Source organism: Heteronotia binoei, chromosome 1 (assembly GCF_032191835.1).
Source record: "Heteronotia binoei isolate CCM8104 ecotype False Entrance Well chromosome 1, APGP_CSIRO_Hbin_v1, whole genome shotgun sequence".
NCBI classification, from domain to species: domain Eukaryota; kingdom Metazoa; phylum Chordata; class Lepidosauria; order Squamata; family Gekkonidae; genus Heteronotia; species Heteronotia binoei.
This window is the reverse complement of record NC_083223.1, coordinates 260,411,289-260,430,456: the sequence shown is the minus strand read 5'-3', so window position 1 is coordinate 260,430,456 and position 19,168 is coordinate 260,411,289. Positions and strand designations below refer to the sequence as shown.

Sequence of the window (19,168 nt, the reverse complement as noted above, 5' to 3'; positions counted from 1 at the left end):
GGCATGTTGTCTTTTCAAAAATTTTCTGTACATGACTAATTGACCTTCCCATTGATGGAGGTTCCTGACCTATCTTAGTTTTGTATCTATGGATTGCGGTGCTGTGCCTAGCTGGAGAGCAGCTCGTTTGTGAATGGAGGAGACCTCAGCAATGAGAGAGTGGACCCACTTATCGTTAATGCCCATAGTTTCAAGGTCAGAGAGGAGGCTACTATTGAGCCAAAAAGCTGCAAGAAGGAGCATTTTATGTCCTGTCATGTCTAAACAAGGGGAAACCATAAACTGCTTTGGTGCCAGGGAGGGCCATGAGGATAATGGCCCGTTTCTCCTCCAGTCCTTACGAGAGGAACAAATGATTTTTTGCAGAGTCTCTTTCACAGGGTTGCCAGGTCTCTGTTGCAAAATATGATACAATGCCATAGAGTCCACCCTTCAAAACAGCCATTTTCTCTAGGGGAGCTGATCTCTGCCTGCTGGAGATCAGTTGTAAAAATGGGAGGTCTCCAGGCGCCACCTGGAGGAAGTGCCAGATTAAACCCTGTGGAGGCCCCTAGGCAGTCAAAATCTTGGGAGTCCCCTCACAAATTATCTCAGAGTTGGAGTACTGAGTGGCCCCCACTGCAGCCTTGTGAGACTTGACATTTCACCAGCAACTGTGACTGGCATCCATAAAACTGGAGTTCTCACTGGGTCAAAGTGAGAAGAAGATGGTAGGCAGGTAATTTAAATCTACTCAGGAAGGTGGGGTAGGGCTGAGACATTATCTCATAGAGGCTTCCCAGGCTGTGACATGCTAATGGAGGAACTTTCCTGAGGAGGTTCTTTTGTATATAGATTGGCTACTGAAATTCTAATCTTATCTGTAGTGCTGTTGTAAACTGTAGAGCATTTAGTGTTTTTCAGTGCAGAATTAAAGGGAGTTTGAATTCTATGGTGCTACTGGACTTGACTCCAGCCGTTTCTACTGCAGACCAGCACAGCTGCCCTCTGAAACAAGTGTTTAACTGTATGGGCCTGCAAAAATAGGCCTGAATTTATGTTGAACCACTAAATGGGGTCATATGACCATCATCGTGACCAAGCCATATGAGTAAAGGCTGAGGGACTTGGGCATGTTCAGTCTGGAGAAGAGGAGATTGAGAGGCGGGCATGATAGGTCTCTTAAGTATTTGAAAAGCTGTCACTTAGAGGACAGTAGGGAGCTGTTCCTGTTGGCAGCAGAGGAGACGACTCAGAACAATGAGTTTAAATTAAGGGCAGGAAGGTTCTGACTGGATATTAGGATATTAAGAGTAGCTCAGCAGCGGAATCAGCCACCAAGGGAGGTCTTGAGCTCCCCCTCACTGGCAGTCTTGAAGCAGCAGCTGAACAAACGCTTGTGAGGGATGCTCTAGGCTGATCCTGCATTGATAGGGTTGCCAATCCCCAGGTGGGGGCAGGGGATCCGCCGGTTTGGAGGCCCTCCCTTCACTTCAGGGTTGTCAGAAAGCGGGGGGAGGGGAGGGAAAGGTCTGCTGGGAACTCTATTATTCCCTATGGAGATTTATTCCCATAGAAAATCATGGAGAATTGATCCGTGAGTATCTGGGGCTCTGGGGGGGCTGTTTTTTGGGGTAGAGGCGCCAAATTTTCAGTATAGTATCTAGTGCCTCTCCCCAAAATACCCCCCAAGTTTCAAAAAGATTGGACCAGGGGGTCCAATTCTATGAGCCCCAAAAGAAGGTGCCCCTATCCTTCATTATTTCCTATGGAAGGAAGGCATTGAAAAGGTGTGCAGTCCCTTTAAATGTGATGGCCAGAACTCCCTTTGGAGTTCAATTATGCTTGTCACAGCCTTGATCTTGGCTCCACCCCCCAAAGTTTCCTGACTCCACCCCCAAAGTCCCCAGATATTTCTTGAATTGGACTTGCCAACCCTATGCATTGAGCAAGGGTTGGACCAAATGGCCTCTATGGACCCTTCCAACTCTGTGAGTCTATGATTCCTTCAGGCATTATCCAGAAGGCCGTGCATTGCCCTAGAACAGAACTCCCTCCTGCAGCATCTCACTGTAGAACACATTATTATTTGTGAAAGAAGAGGGCAGAGAACAATTTTTGTAACTTTTTTTTGTACAAAGTTGAATCTTTATTAGCGAACAAAAATGGAACTTTTTACAAGGTTCGAGCACCGTGTGTGTGTGTGTGTGTGTGTTACACAACCGCCTTGTGGTGGAGAAAACCATTCCCTGAGGATTCCAGAATGTTTTTGCTAATCTTCCCTTTTGTTCAATGCACGAGTAACCTTTGATGGTGGACTTTCATGGGTAGGAGGGGGCAGAGGAGGAAGGGCTTGTCACCACATGAGCAAGAGGACCGCCACGAAATTGAGGGGGGGGCTGACTCTTGGAGCATGAAATGAGAAGCAATGAAGGGGGGGAGAGAAGGAGAGAGAAAGAAAGGAGATTTAGAAGCACTTCCTATGGACAATGGAAGGCCCGGCTTCATCATATTCTTGCTTGCTGATCCACATTTGCTGGAAGGTGGACAGAGAGGCCAAGATGGAACCACCGATCCACACAGAGTACTTCCGCTCTGGAGGAGCAATGATCTAAAACAGGAAAGAAACAGCAAGAGTGTTTTTGTTACCTGAAGGCTGCATACTGGCCTGGTTTTCTAGTTTCTGTTCTTGGTAACTCTGCTAGAGTTCCAAGCTCTGGATTGGGGAATACCTGGAAATTTGGTGGGTGGAGCCTGGGGAGGGGCCTCAGCCAGAGTATAATGCCACAGAGACCGCCCTTTAAAGCAGCCATTTTATCCAGGGAAACTGATCTCGGTCATCTGGTCAGCTGTAAAAGTGGCAGATCTCCAGGTGGCACCTGGATGCTGGCAACCTTCAGGGCTTTTTTTTGTAGCAGGAACTACTTTGCATTTTAGGCCACACTCTCCTGATGTAACCAATCCTTCTGGAGCTTACAGTAGGCCATGTACTAAGAGCCCTGCAAGCTCTTGGAGGATTGGCTACATCGAGTGTGTGGCCTAACATGCAAATTATTGTCTGTCAAATCTCTGGTCCTTCTAGTTCAGTATCATTTCCCACAGAACAAGAAACATGGGTAAATGCAGCAATCCTTGATATGGTTTGCATCTATACCAGGGGTGGCCAAACTGTGGCTTGGGAGCCACATGTGGCTCTTTCACACATATCGTGTGGCTCTCAACGTCTCCACTGCCATGCTGCCTAGCTTGGAGAAGGCATTTGTCTCTTTAAACCACTTTTCCAAGCCAGGCCAGCAGGCAGCTTGGAGAATGCATTTAAAGTTAAAGTTGCTCTCTTTCTACATCTCCCTCCCTCCTTTCCTGTCTCACGGCTCTCAAACATCTGATGTTCATGTCTTGCAGCTCTCAGACATCTGACATTTATTCTATATGGCTCTTACGTTAAGCAAGTTTGGCCACCCCTGATCTATACACTAAAGTAAGCCTGCCACTTTGCAGGAAAAAAGGGAAAGAGTTTGGAGCAGGTAGTATGCTGATTTGCAATCTGAGTAGGCCGTTGCAGAGCGAAATCCAGCTATCAAGGTTCTTCTGAGAGGAAGAGCAAGCAACCACTTCCAAATCAGATAACGCTCGCTTATTTCCAGCCCCGCTTGGTGTAGCCAAGAGGTGCTGCCTAGCTCATGGGATCACCCCAAAAGCCAGAGTCCCCACTATTGACCTGAACCAGCGATTCAAAAAAGACTGGCCAAGTGAGAACACTCAGCCTGTGCCAAGGAGCCAGGCAAGACTCCACAAAAAAGATTTCTGTCTAAGGTTGCAAAAGGCATCCTCGAGGATGATTTCCAGTTGCTTCCCCCACCACCACCCAGCAATGGAATGACAGTGACAGTTAGATCCATCAGGTAACGTATCTGCATTCTCAAAGCTAGATGGCAACACCTGGCTAATCTCCAGTCACCAGAACCCCACCCAATCCCCTTTGTGTGGTACCTTTGTTAATGTATCCACTATACAGAAAACCTATACTTCCTGTTTGGTGTAGTGGTTAGGTGTGCAGACTCTTATCTGGGAGAACCGGGTTTGATTCCCCACTCCTCCGCTTCCAGCTGCTGGAATGGCCTTGAGTCAGCCATAGCTCTCACAGAGCTGTCCTTAAAAGGGCAGCTTGTGGGAGAGTTCTCTCAGCCCCACCTACCTCACAGGGTATTTGTTGTGGGGGAGGAAGATAAAGGAGATTGTGAGCCACTCTGAGATTCAGAGTGAAGGGCGTAGTATCAAAGCAAATTAATCCAAACATTAAACCCTTAACGATCCTTCTTGACACCCATCAGGAACTCATTCCCACTTTTTGTCTATACTTGGGGATCTATTCAATTTGCTCTGGAAAGCCCATCAATGATTGTTAAAACCATTACATTCCAGGAGGGGTGACCCCCCCCCTCAAAATCCTATAAAAACAGAGTAAACAACGCCCCGGTGTGCATTCTGAGGGCACCTACATAGACTACACCCCTAAAGTCTCTCCTTTGGGTCTCCTCCTTAGCATGACAAGCTGGCCATTCACGGTCCCTACTACAGGGATGTTTCCACATCTGGAAAGGTAGTCTCACCCCATAACTGCTCCTAAATGTCTCTATTTTTCATTTGCATATTAGGCCACACCCCCTGATGTCAAGCAAGCCAGAACTGCATTCCTGCTCAAAAAAAGCCCTGACATCGGTTACTGAGGGTTACTGGAAGCCATAGCTTAGTCACCCATTTGCCATCTCACCTTAATCTTCATAGTGCTGGGGGCCAAGGCTGTGATTTCCTTTTGCATCCGATCAGCGATGCCAGGGTACATGGTAGTGCCCCCGGAGAGGACATTGTTGGCATACAAGTCCTTGCGGATGTCAATGTCGCATTTCATGATGGAGTTGTAGGTGGTCTCATGGATACCAGCAGATTCCATGCCTGGGCAGAAGATAAGATTTGCAAAGTCACAATGAACATTTTTCATATACTTGGCAGCAAATAATGTCATAGCTGAACAACTATATTTGGCAGCATGAATCCTAGCACTCTGTGCACAAGGAATCTCCCTGCATCCTTTGTTGTTCCTAAAAAGCTTTCTCTGTGTCAGGGGTCTCCAACTTTTTTGAGCCGGCAGGCACCTGACACAGCATGGTGGGCATAACCACAAAATGGCTGCTGCAGGAGGCAGAGCCAACCACAAAATGGCTGCCACAGCTTACCTTCAAGAAGAAGAAGACGACGAAGATGGAGGAAGAGAAGGAGGAGATTGGATTTATGCAGCCCTCCCCCCTCATTCGGAGCCTCAGAGTGGCTTAAATCTCCTTCCCTTCCTCTCCTCACAACAGACACTCTGTGTAGTAGATGGAGCTGAGAGAGAGCTCTTTGAGAACTGCTCTTGAGAAAACCGCTCTGAAAGAACTGTGACTGACCCAAGACTGCGTGTGGAGGAGGAGTGCAGAATCAAATCCAGTTCTCCAGATTAGAGTCTGCTGCTTTTCACCACAACACCAAACCACCGCAAGATTCTTGTGCTGCGGTGACAGCTACTGCCAAAGCAACATTCTTAAAAACCTGCACAGCCAATTCAGTCTCTGCAAAAGCCCCACATGGTCCCATCTACTTTATGAAGACACTTGACGGGCACCAGAAAATATGTTGGTGGGCACCATGGTGCGTTTGCATGTCCCGTTGGGGACCCCTGCTCTGTATCTAGATATGAAGTATTGGTACAAGGGTTGTCTTCCCTTGCAAAGAAGGCGAGAATTCCATGACACCATGTTAGAAATCTAGAAGTCTTGACTTTGCAAAATGGAAGCGAAGATAACCCTCCACCTGTTGCCTCTTACATTACGTCCTACTCCGTTGCTCTTCCCATCTGAGAAGGTCTGAAATCTTTGGCCAGGCTCCATCCCCCCTTTTCACTCGCATTTACACTCCTCCGGGTGGCATTTACACATGACTCTTTGTTGACCATGTAAGGCTAACCCCAATGCTTGGAGAAGTCTGAAGAAAGAAGCACGGGGAGGTCAGGGGACATGAGATCTCTTCAAGGAAGGAGATCTAGTGGAAGAGAACCCTTCAGCAAGGGCAAAAGTCAAAGGATTTTGTGACGGCCTCGGGTTACCGCAGCTGCCAAGAAGAGATAGGGCTTCTCCAAAATAGAGGGGAAATGGAATTCGCCAGAGCCTCCTTGCCTATTTTGGGTGGAAAAAGAGCAAGGATGTCGAGCCTTGAGAGATCAGCTGTCATCTCCACCCACTGCCGAATCCTTGAGCCCGGTCATAAATGGAACATTTACCTGATACCCCTTGGTGGGGGCTAGTGTCATTAAGACACCCACTCCGCTTCCTGATGGGTGTCAGTTGAGGTTTCGCAGTTCCTTACTACTCGCAACATTTTTAGTGGCCATGAAAGGGACGAGGTGACCTTTCTGGCCGCTGAAATACCGAACCCCTTGAACGTCACTTAATGGCACTGCAAACTGACATCGCCTGACAGTTCCCCCAGATGACGGCTTGACTTGCAAAGAAGCCGTCACTGAGACAGGGCATAAAGGGACAAGATCGATGAAAGAGAGCGAGGCTAGAACTTTATGAAATCATGAGTGGAGGCAGAAGAATGAATAAGAAATCAGGCAGTTATTCATTGTTTCAAAAGTGCCCCCCCAAAACCTCTTAGGGTTCCTCTCTTAAAATTAATAGATTTTAATGCAAGGTAAAATAGAAGATTCTCTCTCTTTCTCTCTCTCTCTCTGTGCACCTGCACATGGAAATCATAGAATCATAGAGTTGGAAGGGGTCTCCAGGGTCATCTAGTCCAACCCCCTGCAGAATGCAGGAAAGTCACAAATACCTCCCCCTAAATTGACAGGATCAGCGTTGCTGTCAGATGGCCATCCAGCCTCTGTTTAAAAAACTCCAAGGAAGGAGAGCCCACCACCTCCCGAGGAAGCCTGTTCCACTGAGGGATCGCTCTAAGGGTCAGGAAGTTCTTCCTAATGTTGAGCCGGAAACTCTTTTGATTTAATTTCAACCCATTGGTTCTGGTCCTACCTTCTGGGGCCACAGAAAACAATTCCACACCATCCTAGATGACAGCCCTTCAAGTACTTGAAGATGGTGATCATATGTATCACCTCTCAGTCGCCTCCTCTCCAGATGGTGATCATATCACCTCTCCTCTCACGTCAACCTCTAGTAACCAGTGTTTCCTCTAAGCTGAGTTAATGTGAGCTAGCTCACAGTTTTTTAGTTTCCACTCACACATTTTTGTCTCAGCTCAGGAAGGATGGCTTCCTGAGCAAGCTAATTTATGCAGAAGCCAAGTCACTTGCTCACAACTTTAGCACCAGTAGCTCAATGAAGTAGAATTTTTGCTCACAAGACTCCACACCATAGACGGAACACTGCTAGTGAATGACCCCTACTGGTGGCAGGATATTCACAGAAGTGGCTGAATAAAGTCTGCCTCAGCCTTCCAGTCCTGGTATTCCAAGGAGGTCTCCCATCCAGGTATTTGCCAGAGTCAACCCTGCTTAGCTTCTAAGATCTGATGAGACTGGGCTTGCCTGGGCCATCCAGGTCAGGGTCAAATAGAAGCATTATTTCCACCTGGTGTTTAACTTAAGGAAATCATTGATGCAGGATGTTGTGACAGCCAGTATGAGGATGAAAGGCCAATCTCCAGAGTCAATTCCTCCCCAAAGCCAATCAGTAGCTGTGACTTTGGGGGAGCACTTCCTGGATGGCCCAGGCTAGCCTCATCTCTTGGAAGCTAAGCAGGGTCAGTCCTAGTTAGATGGGAGAACATCAAGGAAGTCCAGAGTTGCTACACAGAGACAGGCAATGGCAAATCACCTGTGAACCTCTCTTGCCTTGAAACCCTATGGGATTGCTGTAAGTAGCTGCACTGACCACCGCCAGCTATGGCTTCAGCGATGGAAGCCAGATGTGGCTTGCCTGGGTTTTGATCTCTATGAAGGTAGAGAAATAGCTATTCTGTAAGGCAATCCAATCTCCTACTCTTTTGGGACATCCTCCTGTTCAGGGGTCCCCAATCCCTGGCCAATGGACTGGCACCAGTCCGTGGCCTGTTATCAACCGGGCCATGAGTTGTATGATTACATCACAGTGTAATAATAGAGATAAAGTGCAGGATTGTATCATCTCAAAACCATCCTCCCCTGGTCTGTGGAAAAACTGTCTTCCACGAAACCAGTCCCTGGTGCCAAAAAGGTTGGGGGCCGCTGCTTCTGTTGGTCTCCGGGCTGACCCTGCCACTAGGCAATCGCCTAGGGCACCGGCCTTCTGGGGGTGACAAATTGGGTGCCCCCCCATGTGATGCAGTGATGTTATCAGTGCAGTGGGGGGTGCCAGGAGTTAGCCTTGCCTAGGCTGCCAGACCGTCTAGGGCTGGCCCTGGTTGGTCTCCAGCAGGGGCGGCCAAACTGTGTCTCTTTCACACATATCGTGTGGCTCTCAAAGCCCCCACCGTTCAGTTGGCCAGCTTGGAGAAGCCATTTGTCTCTTTAAATGTGTTCTCCAAGCCAAGCCAGGTGGCAGCTTGGAGAACACATTTAAAGTTAAAGTTGCTTCCTTTCCACCTCTCCACCCCCCCACACACATCTATTTGCTTTCCTTCCTCCTTTGCTTGCAGCTCTCAAACATCTGATGTTCACGTCTTGAGGCTCTCAGACATCTGACACTTATATGCGGCTCTTACATTAAGCAAGTTTGGCCACCCCTGGTCTACATACTCTGCTTCTTCCCGCTGCCCTCCCAGCACCTTAAGGTTCTAAGTCCCAATGTCTCACCGATGAAAGAAGGCTGGAAGAGAGTCTCTGGGCACCGGAACCGCTCGTTGCCAATGGTGATGACTTGACCATCTGGCAGCTCATAGCTCTTCTCGAGAGAAGAGGAGGAAGCAGCTGTGGCCATCTCGTTCTCGAAGTCCAGAGCCACGTAGCCCAGCTTCTCCTTGATGTCACGCACAATCTCCCGCTCAGCTGAGGAAAGAGAAAGGGATTGAACTCCTACTAGAAAAAGCTGCAATAGAAGAGCCATCCGGTTCCAGCCCAGCAGCTAAGCCCAACTAATCCTTTGGCAGATCCCACTCTCAAACTAACATCTGCCGTGAGCTTAAGCGGCACTCCAAGGGAATCTTCTCACCAGTGGTGACGAAGGAGTAGCCACGTTCAGTTAGGATCTTCATCAGGTAGTCTGTCAGGTCGCGGCCGGCCAGATCCAAGCGCTGGATGGCGTGAGGCAAGGCATAGCCTTCATAAATGGGCACGTTGTGAGTGACACCATCCCCGGAATCCAACACAATGCCTGCAGAAGGATAAACCTCAGTTAGCAGAGAACAGTGCCAGGACTGCTGGAAATGCAAAGAGGAGTTTGTGGGCAGGTGTTTGTGAATTTCCTACGTTGTGCAGGGGGTTGGACTAGATGACCCTGGAGGTCCCTTCCAACTCTATTATTCTATGATTCTACAAGTTCTTGTGGCTCTTTCTTACAAGCTCAGGGAAATGCTGATCACCACTCTGGGGTCAGGAAGCAATTTTGGCATCTGGGTGTGGAACAGGGGTTACTGGGAGTGAATAGGGGGAGGTATTTGTGAATGTCCTGCATTGTGCAGGGGGATGGACTAGATGACCCTGGAGGTACCTTCCAGCTCTATGATTCCACTAGGTCCTCCAACGAAGGCCAACAGCACCTCACCTATTTATGGCTCCTCCTCCTCTTCCAGTAGCAAACCCTTTCAATTTAATGAGGGGAGCCAATAACAGGGCCTGCTTTACAATGGCCCCACCCACTTTCTGGGGAAAAAACTTGGCTGGCACTATGGCACCCATCGGCACCACAGTATATTTTTTCATTGCTTCTCAATTAGTGCCTGGCCTAACATTTGATCCTGTTTGAGGTCAGGACTTTCTCCCTGGTCAAAGACTTCTTGCACACAAGCGGGAAATGCTATTAGGCATGTACAGAATTCAGCATCCTGAGAATCTCTGCAAAGGCATTTTGGAACAGCAGGCCTCTAGCCCTCCTGAGTGCTTTGTTAAAATCTGTGAGCAATGACATTCTTAGAAGGGGATGAAAAAAGGGGATCTTTAGCACATTATTTAGCATCATTTAGACAGCTCAGCTCTTCCTCTAATTAGCAGAAAGATAATGAGGGATGCACAAAGAGAAGAAGAAGAGACTGGAGTCTCAGGGTGCGTTCACAATACACTGACTCAAGGTCACCTACAGAAGAAGAAGACTGCAGATTTATACCCCGCCCTTCTCTCTGAATCAGAGACTCAGAGCGGCTTACAATCTCCTATATCTTCTCCCCCCACAACAGACACCCTGTGAGGTGGGTGGGGCTGAGAGGGCTCTCACAGCAGCTGCCCTTTCAGGGACAACTCCTATGAGAGCTATGGCTAACCCAAGGCCATTGCAGCAGCTGTAAGTGGAGGAGTGAGGAATCAAACCCAGTTCTCCCAGATAAGAGTCCACACACTTAACCACTACACCAAACTGGTGTAGCTAGCTGCATATGGAGGAGTGGGGAATCAAATCCCGGAAGTGACGTCATAGCACTGGGGATGTCACACCAGGGACTCTCTAGGACTTGCGATAAAACTCTACAGTACCATAGAGTTTTACTGCAAGTCCTAGAGCATCGCACTTGGGACGCTCTAGGATTCATGATAAAACTGCGAGTCCTAGAGCAACCCCAGCGCAATGTCCTTGGCATGATAATGTCGCTCCTGGGTGACATCATCACGCTGGGGACAGCGCACGGCAATGGGGCTTTTTGGGAGAGGAGATCCCTTGGCAGCCCTAAATCCTCCAGATTAAAGTCCACCACTCACTCTTAACCACTACGTCAAAGTGGCTCCCAAATTCTGGCTCCCAAACAGGCCAAATTCTGGGCAAATTAAGGGAAATCAACTTATACAGGTGCAAAAAACCTCCCCTGCTTTCCTCACCAGAGAAGTTAGGATACCCTGGCATGGAGTTTTGAATGCAGCGGCAAAAGTGTTTTGCAGATTTCTGTCTTACCGGTGGTACGGCCAGAGGCGTAGAGGGACAGCACTGCCTGGATGGCCACATACATGGCAGGCACGTTGAAGGTCTCAAACATGATCTGGGTCATCTTTTCCCGGTTGGCTTTGGGGTTGAGGGGGGCCTCTGTCAGCAAAGTTGGGTGCTCCTCAGGGGCCACGCGCAGCTCATTGTAGAAGGTGTGGTGCCAGATCTTCTCCATGTCGTCCCAGTTGGTGATGATTCCGTGCTCGATGGGGTACTTCAGGGTCAGGATGCCTCTCTTGCTCTGAGCTTCGTCTCCCACGTAGGAGTCCTTCTGACCCATGCCCACCATGACGCCCTAGGAACAATACACAGATATATGAAGAGAAGGCAAGATCTGATGGGAAATAAATACAAAGTCAGGCCATTGGTTCCTGCTCTCCAGGGCTTTTTTTTTTTTAGCAGGAGCTCCTTTGCATATTAGGCCACACACCCCTGATGTAGCCAATCCTCCAAGAGCTTACAGGGCTCTTCTTACAGGGCTACATCAGGGGTATGTGGCCTCATATGCAAAAGAGTTCCTGCTGCAAAAAACTCTGGCAGACTCTCTGCAAGGTCTCAGTTGGAGAAAGTGCTTTCCCAAAACCTGAAAGCCTTTTAAAGGGTGATAAAACCTGGGACCTTCTAAAAACAAATTATCTGAATACAAAGGAAGCTGCTTCCTGCTGAGTTAGACCCTTGTTCTAGCAAGCTCTGAACTGTCCGCTCTGACTGGCAACAGCTCTCCAGGATCTCAAGTCAAACTTTTTCGCATCACCTACTTCCTGTTTTTTTTTTTAAATCTGGAGATGCCAGGGACTGAACCTGGGACCCAGATACTAAAGAGATGCTCTTCCCCCCAAATGTCCTCTGCCACTTACCTATTGGTTCTCCCTGGGCTTTTTTTGTAGCAGGAACTCCTTTGCATATTAGGCTACATCTCCCTGATGCAGCCAATCCTCCAAGAGTTTACAGGTTTCTTAGTACAGGGCCTACTGTAAGTTCCAGGGGGATTGGCTACATCAGGGGGTGAGACCTAATATGCAAAGGAGTTCCTGCTACAAAAAAAGCCCTGGGGTTTTCCTCAATAAGAAGACCCCCCCTCCATTTTTTTCTACTGGACCAGAGAGAAAGTCCTTGTAATTCAGCGACCCACTTTACACAAGGGTTGCCTAGAGAAGTATCCAGGAAGCCTTCAATGATCTCCCCTGACCCCACATCAGCTTTTCCAGAGGAATACTACCTCTGAACATGAAGGTTCAATTTTGTTTACATAAGGCCACAGTTGCAAGCTGCAGTCTCTCTCACACTCAGCCTTCCATCTGCAATCAGTGGGGGATAATACTGCCCCGCCTTGTAAGGTGGTTGTTAATATTACAACAAGGAGCAATAGAACAAGGTCTGAGCCCGGCGGCACCTTTATGAACGACAAAATTTAATTCTGGATATAAGCTTTCATGTGCATGCAGACTTCTTCAGATACATTCTGTTGCCATGTATCTGAAGAAGTCTGCATGCACACGAATGGTTATACCCCAAATTATACTTGTTCGGCCATAAAGGTGCCACTGGACTCAGACCTTGTTCTGTTGCTTCAGACTAACACAGCTGCCCACCTGAATCTAGCGAGAAATAATGGGTATGTGGCATGTGGCAAGTATAATATGAATGCCGGATGAGCTGTTCATAATCTCTGATATGTGGAGGTGCTCTTGGAAGTTACTGAGCAGTGGTAAGTGAAAAGCTCTCTGCACATGCTCAGAGGGCATGTCTGTCAACTCTTGTTTCATATATTCCATTGATAGAAGCCTGGCATTGTGAACGGGAGTCAAAGGGAACCGGTGCAGATAAGCACTGCCTTTGGGATTTCTCAGTGCTTGGAGACATGTGGGAGGGTGGAACAGTATTGATTACGGTTGCCAGCTCTGGGGTGGGAAATTCCTGGAGACTTGCGGGGGGGCAGAGCCTGGGGAGGGTGAGGTTTGGGGGGAGGAGGGACCTCAGTAGGGTTTAATCCAGTATAGAGCCTCCTCTCTGAAGCTGCCGTTTTCCCTGTCATCTGGAGATCAGTTATTCTGGGACAGCTCTCAACCCCACCAGAATGTTGACTACCCTAGAATTAGGGTTGCCAATCCCCAGGTGGGGGCAGAGGATCCGTTGGTTTGGAGACCCCCCCCCCTGCTTCAGGGTCATCAGAAAGCAGGGATGGGGAGAGAAGTGTCTGCTGCGAACTCCATTATTCCCTATGGAGACCAATTCCCATAGGGCAGGGGTGGCCAACGGTAGCTCTCCAGATGTTTTTTGCCTACAACTCCCATCAGCCCCAGCCATTGGCCATGCTGACTGGGGCTGATGAGAGTTGTAGGCAAAAAGCATCTGGAGAGCTACCGTTGGCCACTCCTGCCATAGGGTATAATGGAGAATTGATCTGTGGGTATCTGGGGCTCTGGGGGAGCTGTTTTTTGAGACAGGCGCCAAATTTTCAGCATAGCATCCAGTGCCTCTCCCCAAAATGCCCTCCATGTTTCAAAAAGATTGGACCAGGGAGTCCAATTCTATGAGCCCCAAAAGAAGGCGCCCCTATTCTTCATTCTTTCTAATGGAGGGAAGGCATTTAAAAGGTGTGTGGTCCATTAAATATGATGACCAGAACTCCCTTTGCAATTCAGTTATGCTTGTACAACCTTGCTCCTGGCTCCGCCCCCAAAGTCTCCTGGCTCCACCCCCAAAGTCCCCAGATATTTCTTGAATTGGGCTTGGCAACCCTACCTAGAATCAATGAGCTCTCGCCTTGCCTCTGAGGATGGGCAACTGTTTCTTCAGGAGTTGCACGCTTGAGGTAACAGCCACCTTTGGAGCGGAGCACTGGAGATCTCTGAGATCGATCCAGGCACACATTTCCAGTTCTTACTCCAGCCCTCCCCCAGTTCCAAAACGGTTGCTTCTTAAAACAGTTGCTAGGCCATAGGTCAAGAGCATAGTTTCACACAGGGGGGGAAACGTTATCCTCTTGGAACAGCAAGAGGCAAATTATCTCTTAATTACCCAGGCTGGAATTTGTCAGGGATGCCTCTGGCCACGATAGTGTGTTCTTCCATGGCCTCACCAGCCCTTTTGGGTCAGAAGAGCTGACTCGAAAAAGGAGGGCAAATATGTGTCCATTGCACATTTGTTGCTGCCATGTAGAAAATGGGTGTCACTGTCTTGGGAGGAACTTCAGTAGCTTTGGATCTTGCAGACTGTTTCCAATACGGATTCCCCCACCCTCAACACAGGAGCTCAAAAGAGCTCGGTATTGGGGAATCAGGGTTACCAGTCTCCAAGGAGAGTTGCCAACTGTGGCAGAAAGGGATTTGAACCTAGGAGCCCTGTGGTGCAGAGTGGTAAAGCTGCAGTACTGCAGTCCAAGCTCTCTGCTCACAACCTGAGTTCAATCCTAGCGGAAGCTGGGTTCAGGTAGCCGGCTCAAGGTTGACTCAGCCTTCCATCTTTCCGAGGTCGGTAAAATGAGTACCACACCATAAAAAGTCTGCCGTGAAAATGTCATGATGCGACGTCACCCCAGAGTTGGAAACAACTGGTGCTTGCACAGGGGACAACCTTTTTTTAAAAAAAAAACATCCCAGATCCTAGTTTGAGATCCAGTTTGGTGTAGTTGTTAAGTGTGCGGACTCTTATCTGGGAGAACCGGGTTTGATTCCCCACTCCTCCACTTGCACCTGCTGGAATGGCCTTGGGTTAGCCATAGCTATCGCAGGAGTTGTCCTTGAATGGACAGCTTCTGGGAGAGCCCTCTGAGCCCCACCCACCTCACAGGGTGTCTGTTGTTGGGGGAAGGAGATAAAGGAAATTGCAAGCGGCTCTGAGTCTCTGATTCAGAGAGAAGGACGGGGTATAAATCTGCAGTCTTCTTCTTCTTCTAGTCTGACAACTCTAACCTCACCATGTGTGAACAAGGTCTCAGTTCTGGCTCCTAATGTAAGTTTTGAAAGTTTTGCTATAGCCAGTCCTATTTGGGAATGGTCCCGAAAGACCACTCAGTAAGCAAAAAAATCACTCTTGATTGAATGCATTCCAGTGGGCCCCTGGAAGGAACCCAAATGTTCCAGAGTTTGTAAAGCACTCCCTCTAATTAAACTTGCTTACCTGGTGCCTTGGGCGGCCAACGATGGAGGGGAAGACAGCACGGGGGGCATCATCACCGGCAAAGCCAGCCTTCACCAGGCCAGAGCCATTGTCACACACCAAAGCGGTGACCTCCTCGTCGTCACACATGGTGTTGGTTCACTGGGGGAAAGAGATCGTGCACGGTTAAGGGGATGCTCTAGTCATGAGCGGTAGAAGAATTTCCCATTTAATCCCTGTAGGTGGTAGGTGCAGGACACACAAAAGGAAGTAACTTCTTGCCCTGACCCGGATAGACCAGGCAATCCCGATCTTATCAGATCTCGAAAGCTAAGCAGGGCCAACTCTGGCAAGTACTTGGATGGAAGACCTTGGAATACTAGGACCGGGAGGCTGAGGCAGGCTTTATTCAGCCACCTCCCTGGATATCCTCCAGGCCCCTAGTAGGGGTCAGTCACCAGAGATCACCATGACTTCAAGGTGCACACAACACACACACATACATGCACATATTAAAAATACAAAAAAAACCTCCACCCCACCACAAATGCTAAACAAAGGAAATAACTTCCTTATGCAACAGTGTGATTAAAATGTATACTTTGCTGCCAGAGGATTTAGTGATGGTCACAGACAAAAAAAAGCCCTGTGGCGCAGAGTGGTAAAGCTGCAGTACTGCAGTTCTAACCTCTGCTCACAACCTGAGTTCAATCCCAGCGGAAGCTGGGTTCAGGTAGCCAGCTCGAGGTTAACTCAGCCTTCCATCCTCTCGAGGTCGGTAAAATGAGTACCCAGCTTGCTGGGGGGAAAGTGTAGATGACTGGGGAAGGCAATGGCAAACCACCCTGCAAAAAGTCTGCCGTGAAAACATTGTAAAAGCAACGTCACTCCACAGTCGGAAACGACTGGTGCTTGCACAGGGGACTACCTTTACCTTTTTTTTATAGGCGAAAAAGGGGGTCTTGATAGATTCATGGAGTGTGGTTACTTGAAGCACCATGTTCAGAGTATGCATACGCATAATAGGAGGATCTATGTATAGCTGGTTCTCAGTATGTGTGATTGTAACATCTGAAAAGAGCTGACAAAGCAGCTTCATGGGTTATTTTGAAGGTAGAGGCTGTGGATCAGTGGCAGAACACCTGCCTTGTACTCAGAATGGCACAGTTTCAATCCCTGGCGTCTCCAGTTAAAGGATCTCCCATATCAGATGTTGGGAAAGACCTTCTCCTTGTGAAAGACCTTGAAGAGCTGCTGCCAGTCAAAGAAATGATGAACTAGATGAAACACTGGGCGCATTGGTTATAAGGCACATGAAGCTGCCTTATACTGAATCCTGGTCCATCCAGGCCAATCTTGTCTACTCAGACAGTAGTAGCTCTCCAGGGTCTTGGGCAGAGGTCTTTTCACATCACGGCAGCTGTCTCTGTTCTGATACACCTTAATATTCCATTTTTATGTTAGTCAAGGGCCGTAGCTCAGCAACAGACTGCATGTTTTGTATGCAGATGGTCCCAGTTTCAATCCCCCACATCTCCAGTTGAAGGATTCCAAGTAGCAGAAATTTCACTGCCTGAAACTCTGAAGGTTTGCTGTGCATCAGAGAAAACTATGGGTGATTCTATGTAAGGTGATTCCCTGTTTTGCTCTGAATGCCACTGTGAATGCAAAGGCATTCTTGGCAATGGGAGAATTTGGCTTTCAGGTGAACCATGTGCTGGTTTTGTCAAAGGAGAGTTTCTAGTCCTTATGATAGTGGGGGGGAGAATATGTATTGGCTTCAATGGTAATAGTAGTCCCAGGTAATGCTTGCATTGGGAGGTGATGTCTTATTTTTGCCTATCTCCTGAAGGAAAGATATTTTCATTCTGACTAAAAAGTTATTTGGGGCAACATGAGGGAAAATATTTGGAGCAACATCTGTGGGGGGGGGGGGATCTTGCCAAATTTACATGAGTTCACAATCCTGACTTTTTGCCTAGCTTTCACCAGTTCAGTCTACATGCAGTAATTCCATACAATCACAGAAAAAGCCATAAAAACGGAGCATGTTGAAAACCCGGGAGTTGATTTTTAAAAAACCCCCCAGGCATCTAGTCCTTAGGAAGCTAATAAAAGACGTTTTGCCAAGTGCAAGCAATAGAGCTCGGCTGGAAACACAAACAAATAAGCAGTAAAAACCCCACTTTGTTGCATTCCGACTATGCGGTTACCAAAATCAAAGCCCATTGGATTGCAAAGGAGAAACTCCCTGCACGTGTTCTTTATTACTCTACAACGCATTTGAAAGCTGAGCTCCTATGAAATTAGATATAGGCTGAGAACAGATGGAGCTGCCTTCCAGTGGGTCAGAGATCATCTACCCTAGAATTCCACCTCTCACATTTTTATCCTGACCTTCCTCCAGGAAATTGCATGCGTGGTGTTTGGTTCCTCTATTGCATGCTTAGAACAGTCCTGTGATGCAGGCCGACAGTTTCAAATTAGCCCTGTGAGTGACCTCCATAGCTGAGGGAGGATTTGAACCCGAGCCTCCTCGATTCAAGTCCAACACCATTCCAAACTGGCCCCATTGAGTTTCTCTGCTTTGTATTCACTTTGCAGAGTCCCTGGCAGAGGCGGCATCTCTGCAAGATCACTTAATGAGCAAGATCACCGCACAATCGATCCCTGGGATCCTTTTAACTGGAGATCAATACATGCAGATCCATTGACCTGTAGTCCCTCCCATTAAAAAAGACACAGGGATTTGAACGCACAACTTTTATTTGGCCCATTGCATTACACTGCCAGTGTAGCATAGCAGAGTCAAAAATAGTTCCTGGGAGTCTCAGGTTCAAATCCTCATTCTGTCCTGGAAGACAGCAGGCTGACCTTGGGTCAGTCTATCTCTCTGCACCTAGCCTACTCTACAGGGTTGTTGTGAAGATAAAAAAGAGAAGAGGGCAGAATGTAAACGACAAATGGGACAGTGTATTTATTTCATTTCACTGATGATCCAAATAAATATACGGGCCCATTCTATTTTTAGTTGTTCAGCAATTCAAATTCCTCCCCCCATTCCTGCATACACCCTGCTTACACATTCTGCAAGGATATTCTCAGAGGAGCTCAGAATCTCAGTCATCACTAGTATTCTAGATCAATAACTCCACAAGAGATTCCATTTTATGGACTGAAGTGCTGTGATGTTTATTGGGGTAGAGCATCTGCTTGGTAAGTAGAAGGTCCCAGGTTCAGTCCCTGGCATCTCCAACCAAAAAGGGTCCAGGCAAATAGTTATGAAAAACCTCAGCTTGAGACCCTGGAGAGCCACTGCCAGTCGGAGTAGACAATACTGACTTTGATGGACCAGGGGTCTGATTCAGTATAAGGCAGCTTCGTATGTTCATATATGTTCATATGTTGTGCATGTGTAACTCCTCCTCCCCCCAAATATCACATGCAGTCTCTGCCCCAAAGAACTTCCAGTTAAAGCCAACTCCCCCAGGGGGTACTCACCAGCTCCTGATGTAGCCCAGAGCAAGAGGAAGGGAGCAAAAGGCGGTTGTGCCTGGGCTGCCTTGCAGAAATTTATACCCTTGACCTCCCTGCTCCTCCCTCCCACCCCCACTGTGCCCCTGCAGAAGTCAAGGGATGCCATATTTGGAGAGGGCACAGGCCACCTGTCACTTGGGCCTTTCATGGACATCTGTGGCTGAGCTGCCGGAGAGGCCAGAACCCCGTTTCCTATCCTGGCAGGCCCATGTAAGGACAAAAGGGGGGAGACCCCTGCTTGAAGTAACCATGGCAAACACCATTCCTTAGCCATATACAGCAGTGACATCCTTGGCCGGGAACTCCTCTGCATCCAAGGAAGCCGTGGTGGGTGTCCTGATACCCTGGAGATGCAGAGAAGGAGCTGAGCTCAGGTTTTTTTAGCAGGAATGCAAGCTCAGAGGCTGGGGCTCCAGGGTGAACGTCTCTGGCTGCATCTTGCGGTGGCAAACTCC

The 19,168-nt window shown here is 48.3% G+C and overlaps 2 protein-coding genes across 2 annotated transcripts in view; both read right to left on the bottom strand.

The window, feature by feature from the left end:
* The window catches only part of MACROD1 (mono-ADP ribosylhydrolase 1), a 710,025-nt gene that overhangs the window by 58,411 nt on the left and 632,446 nt on the right, over positions 1-19,168 (bottom strand). The window lies entirely within an intron of this gene.
* On the bottom strand, positions 2,377-18,753 carry LOC132582993 (actin, alpha cardiac muscle 1-like). Its single transcript, XM_060254661.1, has 7 exons — positions 18,678-18,753; positions 15,198-15,338; positions 11,046-11,370; positions 9,162-9,323; positions 8,807-8,998; positions 4,751-4,932; positions 2,377-2,590 (listed from the first exon to the last, which is right to left on the bottom strand). The coding sequence occupies exons 2-7, from the start codon at positions 15,324-15,326 to the stop codon at positions 2,447-2,449; spliced, it is 1,134 nt and encodes a 377-aa protein (XP_060110644.1). The 5' UTR covers positions 15,327-15,338; positions 18,678-18,753; the 3' UTR covers positions 2,377-2,446.